Raw genomic sequence first — 12,294 nt, forward strand, 5'->3', positions numbered from 1 at the left:
AAAATTGCAAATTAAACCAAAATAGTCACCAACACATTGAGCTTCATGACAAAACTATGAGTGGTTCGCCTGGGTGTCTGTGGCTCCATAGAAGGGTGAAATTAAAATGACTTGGTTGGTCTGCCATCAAACTTGCTAACAGTGGCTTGAAGTCATCAATGACACACGTTCTCTTGTGACAAGGAGGAGTCTGAACAGTTGGTCTGAACCACTAGCTGTGAATTAACTATGAAAGGATGGTAACAGATGAACGGATATAAGACAATGCATGTACACAGACACAGAAGCTACAGCTTACTTTGTTTTTATTTCATTTCTGAATGTGAACAGGTGATTGGGAATACATGGTTTATACTGTGACAAAACCGTGTTTGATGTCATTTTATATCCCATGTAAATTTATTTTGACAACTAAAGACACTGACCACATTATGACAAAGACTGACAGAAATATAGTGTTACCAAATGCTCTTTGGTACCTCCTGACAAATAGCCACTGTGACCGTGTGTATCAATACCTGTAACTTTACTGTCCTCTGCCTAGCCTATTGATAAGTGCAAAGTAATCATGGTGATGACAATGATGATGGTTTTTACTTAGCAACCAGCAAATAAAACTGTCAAAGCTAGGCTTCATATTGAATACAGGCATTAGATATATTTGTGTTTCAATAAAACAATAACTATTCAAAACATTTTCAGAATGTATTATCTTCACAGAATATTTTTGACAGTGTATTTGGCAGTGCTTAACGATTGAAAATGCTTGATAGGTAATGTTAATCTGTTCTACTGCGCATGCCTATCACCAATGACAGCAGAAACCGGATGTATGTTTCCATGGGCACATCCATTTGTTTAGCTATCTCGCTGATCTGTTATGAAACTACTGGAAAGCAGCTGGGGAAAAGCTCTTGGCTTCTTCGCCGTTCTGGTCGCTGTCATTGCAGCCGTTTTACACCATATAGAAAACAGCGAACGGACGATATACACCAGGTGAGAGGCAGAAGCTAACCAGCTAGCTTAGCTAGCTATTCGAACTACACTGACAGATTGTTGACAGTTTACCATGTCAGTCTGCAATCAGGCTTGGGAATGCTAGCATGTACAGTAACTAGCTACTGGTACTAGCTATTAGCCTACTGGTCTGTTTTACAGCTAGTTGTAATGCTGAGTGATTGCCTTTGAGGGAGGCTTGCAAGAAAGGTTAATTGCTTTATTTAGCTTGCTAGTTAGCTAGCGTGGAACCCCTTATAATCGGCATATTCAACAGCGTTTAAGAAATATATTACCTTCAACAGTGTTATCTTGTGATCAAGCCATCAATATTTTGTAATTATTGGTGTCGTAAAAATGTTAGTTAACGGGTTAGCAATTAGCATGTTTGACATTTCAGCGGAAATACTATTATCACATTTTTGATAAGCGGTTTAGCATATTTTAGACATGTATTTTTTTTGTACAAATAAATGATTTCATATGAACACAAACAATTAAATCTCGACCTCCATCCCTATATTATCACAAAAATCACAATAAAAATCCAGCTCCACCGCTACCTCTGGATCCCACTGCACACACCTGCAGTGGAACCAGTGCTGGCAGAAGTCACAGCACACCCATGGCACCTTGGATCTACACTCCTGAGGGGAGCTTGCAGGCGTATCATGCTTCCCGCAGCGAGCACAGCAGGTGGCGTCTTTTTTTATATAAAATAATAATACAATTGATTAACATGGTTTTGCAAAATTTAAAGTTCTTCAACAACAATAGTAATTGATACAACTGAGAGCCAGAAAAACAGATTATGAAGTACCTGAGAGTGGTGCCATGGGTGGTGTGACAGACGTGACCGGTGGAGCTTTTCTCGTCCTTTTCTGTGCTGCAGCTTGAGAAAAAGTAGTGTTAGACAGAGCATGTTTCATAAAAACCCTTTTCAACTTTTTTACATCAATACCTCTGGAGGAAGCCGCAGAAGCTTTGGAGGAGGTGGAGATGACTTGAGGGCTGGTGCTATGGACTGTAGATATGTAAAGATATATATTTTTTTACATTGCTGTTTTATAAAACAGATAACAAACAGTCATTTTTTTGTAATTTAACATGTGTTTGCCTGTGGAGGTGGCTGTATTCAAATTGCAGCGGGCAGGGACACCAGACGAGGCTGCTATGGTGGTGTGACCAGGGGAGACGGAGGAGGAGGCCGTGTTGGTGGTGACAGACAGGGGGGTGGTGTGCATCATGGTGGTGGTGGACAAAACCGCTGACGATGGCTTGGAGGAGCTGGTGTTTGTAATGGTGGGGTTGAGGGACCGACGATGGTGTGGCCGGGAGAGTAGGCACGTGGCCTTCTTCTGCAGCTGGGGACTCCGATGGCTCCTACAGGTGTTGCACACTGAGAGGCACTGGCAGTGGTGATGCAGCTGTCCGGAGTGGTTCTACATTTACATTTACATTTTAGTCATTTAGCAGACGCTCTTATCCAGAGCGACTTACAGTTAGTGCATACATTTTTATTTTTTTTCATACTGGCCCCCCATGGGAAACGAACCCACAACCCTGGCGTTGCAAACGCCATGCTCTACCAACTGAGCTACATCCCTGCAGGGGTTCCAGCAGAGGCGATGGCGTCAATGGTCTCATCCATGGCAGCCCTCTCCTGTGCCCTCTGTGTTCTGAGGGCTGCCCAACGCTCTTTCTCCTCTGCCTCGGCCCTCTCCTTCTCACCCCTCTCCTGCCACTGGCACGTGTATTCCTCCCCTGTGAGGCATGTGGCGACCACAGGGAGTCTTCTGTATCGGTCTAGCCGATACTTCAGGACAGTAAGGATGTGCCCCAGGTCCTTCGCTATCAGTCCCCCCTCTATTAGGAGGTGCTCTTCTAGAGCTAGGGCTGGGACTGGAGCAGGGGATGTGACTGGAGCAGGGGCTGAGGGCCCTCCTGTGGTCACTGGGGAGGAGGTGCTGATGGACGGCACAGTGCTGCTGGTTCCAGGAGAGGCGGTGGTGGGAGCCGGTAGGGACCGAGACGGCATTAAACGGGACCCTTCAATGGCTGAAGGGTCAAAAGGGAAGAGGCCACACTTCTTAAACCCTTCCACCACATAGCGCATGTCCTTGCAGCGCTGGTACGGGTAGCGGAATACTCTGGCAAATTCTGATTTGTTTACCATGTAGGAGTGTTCAAAATGGCTAAGGTCTCCAGCTACCTTGGAGAAATTAGCCTTTAAAGGGCCAAAGTATGCCACATCCAGCGGCTGCAGGACATGGGTGCAGTGTGGTGGAAGACAAAGAAGTATAACCCCTTCCCTTAGTGCCGCCGCGAGCACCTCCGGGTCCATGTGGCTCTTGTGCCCATCGAAGAGGAGAAGGAGAGGGCGCTCTTTCACTTCATGCTTAATGAAGTGCTGAAACCACTTCCTGAACACATTGAGAACAGTCAGTCCAGCAATCTACATACATAAACACATAGAACACAAAATACCTGCGTATTTTGTCGGCGTATTTCATCAGCCTCTGTCTGGTGAAGGGGAACCCATGGCTGGCGCAGTAGATACAGTACTGCACCAGATCATTTTCATCCTCTGGTGCAAGCAATGTGGGTGGTCCACTGCGACAACCATGGGTCACCCGGCCGCTCAGCCTGTCCGCCAGGGTCTGCCGAGGTACACCATGCACCTTGGTAGATAAGAAAAGAAAACTGTTACTAGCAGATACAATTCACATACACATGGTAATCTCCTAAAAACAAAAGATGCCTAACCTTGGCAGCCTGGCGGATAGCCATCCCTGCCCCGCAGTCCTCCATGGCATGGAACATGTCCTCCTCACTCCACTGCTTCCTCTTGACTTTCTCCATGCTGTGGTGGTAAATACATGTAGCTAAATAACATGGAATACTATACACATTTTAGAAAGATAACTCAATCTGAATATGTATAAACATTTACATTTCAAAGCTAAGGCATTGAAAGGTGATGAAAGTTTTCACAATAAATGAAAGTGTACCCACGTTTTTTGTTTGATGTTATCTGTAATGAAAATTAGTGTCCCAATTAGTTTAATATTGATGCATACATTGTAACATTTGACTAAATACTGCCTCTATGTAGCTGTTGTAAGATGAAACATAGCCAACAGTGATAGGTGTCAAAAAGTTCATGGTTCAAAGTTCCAAATAACATTTTGCAGATTGTGCAAAACGCCCCCATCAGAGGACTCCAATTTTTATACGGTAAAGCTTGACAACATTCAGCTGTTTTCGTGATATGTATTATCTAACGCTTACAATTTATTTCCTTTTTGCAGTCTTAGCAGTTCTATCAACATTTAGCAACTAAGCTAGCAACATTAGAAAATCCGTTAGCTATATTTCAGAGGTAAAAAGTTGGATATTAAATTGTGTGTGGTCTGTCGCGCAGTCGATTTTTACAATATGCAGCGTGTCCCACAAAATGTGTACATATAACTTTTTTGAAAACTCTCAAAACCTAACTTAACTTACATAAATTGCACTGAAAATCGGTGGTCAGCTAGCTAGAAGGGTGTCTTTAGTCGCAAAACATACCGTTATTTTCCTGTCCATTTAAATGTTGAGCTCGAGGTGATTTAGTCCTCCAACCGCTAGAGAGTGTCCAAAGTTAGGGGAAAATTAGCTAGTAGTCAAGAGACCGTTGTAGGGCGTGACACACACCTGTGTTGCAATAAAACTGCTGTATCATGCTGCTTCTGTGTAAAATAGCGATCAAACCATTAGGTCTCTCCTCAGTGGTGAAGCACTGTCTTGTTTTTTTCCTTCAGGATGGCACACGACCTGAAAACACTGTCAGAGGACTTCAGACAGAAGAATAAAAGTTGTTTTATCCTGGGTGCCTCTGGCGAGACAGGCAAGGAGTTACTGAAAGAAATTGTGGAGATGAAGCTCTTCTCGAAGATCACTCTCATCGGAAGGAGGCAGCTCACATTTGAAGACGAAGCATATGAGAACCTGGTAGGTGTGCGACTTGTCTTATTGTCATTGTATTGTTGTATTTTCAAGCAGGGCCGGTTTCCCAAAGGCATCTTAAGGCTAAGTTAATCGTGAATTTAGCCTTAAGATGCTTTTGGGAAACCGGTCCCAGCTCTATTTGGTAAAGTAACACACACCCATGATTAGGGTGTTAGGGGAAAAATGTAACTTTGGTTCTGGTGTTATAGATAAGCTTGTCAGGAACACAGAACGCTTTATTTCATGAGGACAGGATTTACCATTGCTAAGATCTTATTTTCAAGTTATCGTAAAGGTAAATGTTCATCCCTAGTCAATAATGACACCAAATAACCTGTTTTATAGATAGGGCGGTAGTATTGTTGTGACATTTTCAGGGCTGATGTAGCCCAATGTTGGACTAAAGAAGCCTAACGTTACTCCTTAGTCCAAGGACCTTACATGTTCTGTTTAAAGGGCGAATTGGCTCTGGAAGCCAAAATAGCCCAATACTCCATCTAAACATGAATCGATTCTCAATTGCGGTACAGTTCTACAAATATAAATCCCTCTACTTTCATATCACATCCAAATAATTTCACAAATGCAAAATACACACTTACTGTACACGGTTTTAACACAGTTGCAGCCGACAGTATTTGTCAGTGACAACAAGTTTGTGTCGTCTGTCTTCCGTTTACACACAGGGGTTCAGAGACGCAGATAGCTAATTAGCACAGGTAGTCCACTCTGTCTTCCATCTGTTTTCCGTAAACAAGCGCTGTAAGGTGGAAATATGGCCGTGTGGGAACCCTAACCCTATAAAGGTGTATCAATTTCACCTTTCACCTTTTTATATAATTTCTCACCGATATGAAAGATAATCAATCTCCTTATGCTTCCAAAACCGTACCACAAGCAATGCTTGTTAATGATCAAGGGCTAGGGCTGATGTAGAACAGAGATTATTTAAATAAAAGTACACATTCTTCAATTAAAATGCTATACATAATTACAGCCAAATAATTTAAGGAAGGGTGGTCATATCATTAACAAATATTCATGCTTTATGCAAAACTAGGAGATTGTAACAATTTATGAAATTAGAATACAACTTTTTATACTACTTTATGCAAATTAGATACTTAAGAGACACACACACACACACACACACACAGCCTAATGCAGACACACACTTCTCAGCATCCCCATACACTCACACAGCACCCCCACCAACACATACACACACACACACCACATCACACACAGCCTAACACAGACACACACAGCCTAACATAGACGCACACTTCTCACAAAGTCTGAACTGTAACACTGAAGGCTACTAGTCTAATAAGATAGCTTACTTCTAAGGTAGGCCTACCCTTGAGTTGGGTTACATTGTAATGTTAGTTTTGGTGTTAATGAGTTACTCTGGTGATGGGAGGATAAACTGCAGCAAATAATTAGGCTAGGCACAGAAGAGACAGAGTGAGCTGCCAGCTGCTAGGACCAATCCCTGACAACCCATACATCAAAACGTAGCTACGAAGCTCTACTTTGTGACCTGCAGCCTGCTATATTTTTTTAGTGTCTCTGAAAACATCTGATGACAGAAGTGAAGGAAAAATGTTTTACCTTATATTTCAGTCAAAATACGTCCGATGACCGTGAAATACCCTCAGGACTTTCCCATACTTCTTGGCAATGCGATCTTACTCTGATAGGTTGAGTAATACCCATCGCAAAGAGCAAATAAGAACACACCGATTTCGCGTTTTTCACAAAAAGGGCTGTCCCACAGATTTGAACATTCTTTGCACGGCACTTGCTTTACATTTGGGCTCATATTGCGTAAATATCTTAACGTACAGTATTGGGATTTTTAGAAATAGGTAACAACTGCCACATGTATGTTTTCAAATGATTTATTATGTATTTTGATGACCACATTATTGACATTTAGTGAAAACAGTTTTGTTTACTGTGTTTTTGGTAGAATTCTCATATAGCGTCCATTGTTTGTCGCGTCACCCAACACCATACCATGAGCTTTGAATAAACTTAAACATTCAATACCATTTAAATGTGTGTGCAGACTACAACAAAGCCTACAAGAAGCCTACATCCATTATTCCATTCTAAAGATTGGCCTTGTGTATTGTTCTCTGTCCTCTTTCAGGTGCAGGAGGTGGTGGACTTTGAGAAACTGGATGACTACGCTGCAGCATTCCAAGGGCATGATGTTGGCTACTGCTGCCTGGGAACGACCAAAGCCAAAGCAGGGGCTGTGAGTTCATGGTCACTGATATAGAGACCCCTGTGTATACTGTAACTGGATGAGTACTCATATGAATATGATAGGGAATGTACCACCAGGGTCATAAGAAAATAAAGAAGATTGACACCCACCATCTCAGATTTTTGTGAAATAATTGTTGTTTTTAGAAACAGATAAAATTAGCATTCCTGCAACATTCTTTTGTTTAAATATCATTTGATCTCAGCTAATTGATTGCATCCAAATTTGACATTTTTAATTTCTAGGATTCATATAATATTCAATAAATATAGTACCTAACATCCGATTTGGATGAAAGTTTTTCTAACAATGATTTATCCAATGGTCAAAAGCCACCCACGGACACCCCACACCAATCCCATCCCAACGACAAGTACACTACCGTTCAAAAGTTTGGGGTCACTTAGAAATGTCCTTGTTTTCGAAAGAAAAGCAATTTTTTTCTCCATTAAAATAACATCAAATTGATCAGAAATACAGTGTAGACATTGTTAATGTTGTAAATGGCTACTGTAGCTGGAAACGGCTGATTTAATGGAATATCTACGTAGACGTACAGATGCCCATTATCAGCAACCATCAGTCCTGTGTTCCAATGGCACGTTGTTTGCTAATCCAAGTTTATCATTTTAAAAGGCTAATTGATCATTAGAAAACCCTTTTGCAATTATGTTATCACAGCTGAAAACTGTTGTGCTGATTAAAGAAGCAATAAAACTGGCCTTCTTGAGACTAGTTGAGTATTTGGAGCATCAGCAATTGTGGGTTTGATTACAGGCTCAAAATGGCCAGAAACAAATAACTTTCTTCTGAAACTCGTCAGTCTATTCTTGTTCTGAGAAATGAAGGCTATTCCATGCGAGAAATTGCCAAGAAACTGAAGATCTCGTACAACACTGTGTACTACTCCCTTCACAGAACAGCGCAAACTGGCTCTAACCAGAATAGAAAGAGGAGTGGGAGGCCCCGGTGCACAACTGAGCAAGAGGACAAATACATTAGTATTTAGTTTGAGAAACAGACGCCTCACAGGTCCTCAACTGGCAGCTTCATTAAATAGTACCTGCAAAACACCAGTCTCAACGTCAACAGTGAAGAGGCGACTCCGGGATGCTGACCTTCTAGGCAAACACAACGTGCCATTGGCACACAGGACTGATGGTTGCTGAAAATGGGCCTCTGTACGCCTATGTAGATATTCTATAAAAAATCAGCCGTTTCCAGCTACAATAGCCATTTACAACATTAACAATGTCTACACTGTATTTCTGATCAATTTTATGTTATTTTAATGGACAAAAAAATTGCTTTTCTTTCGAAAACAAGGACATTTCTAAGTGACCTTTTGAACGGTAGTGTATATAATATCCGTTTTCTGTGTCTGACAAGTAATATATTTCTAGTAGTATGTTTGTTTCTTCATCCTATGTAATGTATTCCCAGTGAATTTGGTGATGTTTTTTTTCCCCCTGCTCAGATAAATTATTCATTGAAGTTGTTAGGTTTAGTCCAATCCTATATCCTGATATTACCAGGTTCTGACCACGAGATGGTGCTGTTCCTGCTATTAGGTGAAAAAAGTTAAGACCCCCCCCCATCAATCAATCAATCAATCAATCAATCAAATGTAATTATGAAGCCCTTTTTACATCAGCAGATGTCACAAAGTGCTATACAGAAACCCAGCCTAAAACCCCAAACAGAAAGCAATGCAGATGTACAAGCCATGACACCCAATGTTAAAGGGATAGTTCACCCAAATTACAAAATTGCATTGGTTTCCATGGACCAAATTACAAATGTAGGTATCGGTTTCCTTACCCCAGCGTTTCCCAAACTCTGTCCTCGGGACCCCAAGGGGTGCACATTTTGGTTTTTGCCCTAACACTACACAGCTGATTCAAATGATCAAAGATGATTAGTTGATTATTTGAATCAGCTGTGTAGTGCTAGGGCAAAAACCAAGACGTGCAATCCCTTGGGGTCCCGAGAACCGAGTTTTGGGGGGGGTTTAAATCACCTAATAGCAGGAACAGCATCATCCAGTGGTCAGAACCTGGTAATATCAGGATGTAGGATGGGACATAAACAATTTCAATGACTAATTTCTCTGAACAGGGAAGAAAAGAAACACCACCAAATTGACTGAGAATACATTACATAGAATGAAGAAACAATACTCCGACCACAGCTCAATACTACTTCTCAGACGTAGAGAACTGAAACTGTATAGTCGTTGTTGGGTGGGGTGTGGGGGGTCCGTGGGTGGCTTTTGACTATTTCTTTAGATTCCTCATGTCTTACTCATTGTTAGAAAAAAGTTCAAATCAGATGTTAGATGCTGTATTAATTGAATGTTACATGAATCCTATAAATTAAAATGGCCAATTTGGGTGCAATCAATCAGCTTAATTTCTCAGATAAATTTCAACAAAAGAATGATGCAGAAATTCTACATTTTTACATTTTAGTCATTTAGCAGATGCTCTTATCAAGAGCGACTTCTAACTACAGAAACTATTTCAGAACAATCTGAGATGGTGGGTGTCATGGCTTGCTGAAATGACATTGAACGACCCACCATACACAACCTGCTTGGATCAGTCAAAGATGATGATTGTGGACTACAGGAAAAAGAAGAGGACCGAGCACGCCCCCATTCTCATCGACGGGGTTGTAGTGGAGCAGGTTGAGAGCTTCAAGTTCCTTGGTGTCCACATCACCAACAAACTATCATGGTCCAAACACACCAAGACAGTCATGAAGAGGGCACGACAGAGCCTATTCCCACTAAGGAGACTGAAAAGATTTGGCATGGGTCCTCAGATCCTCAAAAAGTTCCTGACTGGTTGCATCACTGTCTGGTATGGCAACTGCTCGGCCTCCGACCGCAGGGCACTACAGAGGGTAGTGCGTACGGCCTAGTACATCACTGGGGCCAAGCTTCCTGCCATCCAGGACCTCTATACCAGGCGTTGTCAGAGGAAGGCCCTAAAAATTGTCAAAGACTCCAGCCACCCTAGTCATAGACTGTTCTCTCTGCTACCGCACGGCAAGCGGTACCGGAGCGCCAAATCTAGGTTCAAAACGCTTCTTAACAGCTTCTACCCCCAAGCCATAAGACTCCTGAACAGCTAATCAAATGGCTTCCCGGACTATTTGCATTGTTCCCCCCCCCCCACCCCCTCTTTTACGCTGCTGCTACTCTCTGTTTGTTATCTATGCATAGTCACTTAAACTCTACCTACATGTACATATTACCTCAATTACCTCGACTAACCTGTGTCCCCGCTGCTGCTCTTTAATTATTAGTTATTTTTATTTTTTACTTATCCATTTTTTTACGTAACACTTATTTTTCTTAACTGCATTGTTGGTTAAGGGCTTGTAAGTGAGCATTTCACTGTAAGGTCTACACCTGTTGTATTCGGCGCATGTGACAAATAAAATTTGATTTGATGTTGTGGTCAAAGGTAGATTAATGTACACATATTTTCTCTTATTTTTCTGTCATTGTAGGATGGATTCATCCGCGTTGACCATGACTATGTCCTGAAGTCAGCGGAGCTCGCCAAGGCAGGAGGCTGCTCACACTTCAACCTAGAGTCTTCTAAAGGGGCTGACAAAATCAGTGGTTTTCTCTATCTCAAAGTGAAGGTAATACACAAAATGTTCACCTGAGTAAAGATACCTCATTTATATCCTTTCATAATGAAGGCCTCTTTCAGCCTCTCATAAAGCTATTTGATGAAGTGCTGTATATTGTTTGGTTAATGCAAATGTTTGCCTCTCCAGGGACAAGTGGAGGCAGATATCGAGCCGTTGGACTTCGAGAGATACTCCATCTATCGCCCTGCGTAAGTCTAATTTGCATTAGTCATGTGTAAAAATGTCCCTTTGCAGAAATGACTCACTTGTTCATTACCTTATCAGTCATGGCAAAACAAATAGTGTCATGATTAGCAATATACAAATTTCTCCAGTGATCACGATGTAAACACATAGTGTTCACATTCATTGCATAAATACACTCTGAGATATTATGATACTGTGTTTATAGCTGTAACTTATTTCACTCGTAACAACTCACAACTGAATTCTTCCTCTCTTTCTTGTTTTTCCTCCCAGGGTGCTGATGGTCGACAGGCAGGAGAGCCGGCCTGCTGAGTGGTTTGCCAGGAAGGTCCTGGGCCCTATTTCCTCCATGTTTCCCACGGCGATGTCCATCCCCATCCAATCAGTGACCAGGGCCATGGTGGCCAACACACTGATCCCTGCAGGGGAGAAAGTGGAGATCCTGGAGAATAAAGCCATTTATGACTTGGGAATGACTCTGTGGGAATGAGTCCAAAGGGGAATATTTCCTTATCATGAAAAGTGCCATTAAAGCTCTTCATGGGTAATGCAAATAAGATATGATTGGGAAATTATGACGTCATTATGAATACTGAAATCTGCCTTCTCTGTAAAGTCTTTGTATCCCAAGTGCTTTTTCTGAGTGCAGACTATTTTTGTGGTCAACAAGAAGGAGTTGGCTGAAGAGGAAACAGACTGGTACCGAGGCTAGAATCAGTTTAATATATTAGGTGAAGAGGGAAATGTATTTGACTGGTTCTTCTGGGTCCATTACCTCCTCAAAACGGTTTAGTTAGTAGAAGCTCTGCCATCCAACCTACAAGGTTCATGCTATTTTATATAAGACCACATCCTTAACCACTTTGAAAAATGATGCACTTACTTGAAGCAAGAGTTTATTTTCCACTATACTGAACCATTGGAGAGGGATTTTAAGGCAATATGTCTGAGTTATTTTATTGTCTTTGATCACTTTTGTTTTCTGAGCAATGCTAAGCATGTAATTGAATCAAGGGTTATGTTGTTCATACTCCTATTGACTTGGATTTGTATACATTTTAATTGTGATGTTATGTAAATTCTATGTATTTTTCCATTTCAAGTCGACTATGCTTCTGTGTTACGTTAAAAGATGTACATCTGTAGTAGGCAGTAATACTTGATATGCGTATATA

General features: G+C 41.7%; 1 protein-coding gene across 1 annotated transcript; it reads left to right on the forward strand.

The window, feature by feature from the left end:
- Positions 1-792: 792 nt before the first annotated feature.
- On the forward strand, positions 793-12,264 carry LOC121580117 (oxidoreductase HTATIP2-like). The gene is made up of 6 exons (XM_041895170.2): positions 793-996; positions 4,800-4,989; positions 7,145-7,252; positions 10,784-10,921; positions 11,060-11,121; positions 11,393-12,264. The coding sequence occupies exons 1-6, from the start codon at positions 881-883 to the stop codon at positions 11,607-11,609; spliced, it is 831 nt and encodes a 276-aa protein (XP_041751104.1). The 5' UTR covers positions 793-880; the 3' UTR covers positions 11,610-12,264.
- The last annotated feature ends 30 nt before the right edge of the window (positions 12,265-12,294 follow it).

This window comes from Coregonus clupeaformis, unplaced genomic scaffold (assembly GCF_020615455.1).
Source record: "Coregonus clupeaformis isolate EN_2021a unplaced genomic scaffold, ASM2061545v1 scaf0091, whole genome shotgun sequence".
NCBI lineage: Eukaryota > Metazoa > Chordata > Actinopteri > Salmoniformes > Salmonidae > Coregonus > Coregonus clupeaformis.

Excerpts from the sequence above, each read along its gene's own strand:
- LOC121580117 (XM_041895170.2), top strand. The coding sequence starts at position 881 with ATGAAACTACTGGAAAGCAGCTGGGGAAAAGCTCTTGGCTTCTTCGCC. Across the intron at positions 10,922-11,059 it reads TTCTCTATCTCAAAGTGAAG|GGACAAGTGGAGGCAGATAT; the intron begins GTAATACACAAA and ends TTGCCTCTCCAG. Across the intron at positions 11,122-11,392 it reads TACTCCATCTATCGCCCTGC|GGTGCTGATGGTCGACAGGC; the intron begins GTAAGTCTAATT and ends TTTTCCTCCCAG.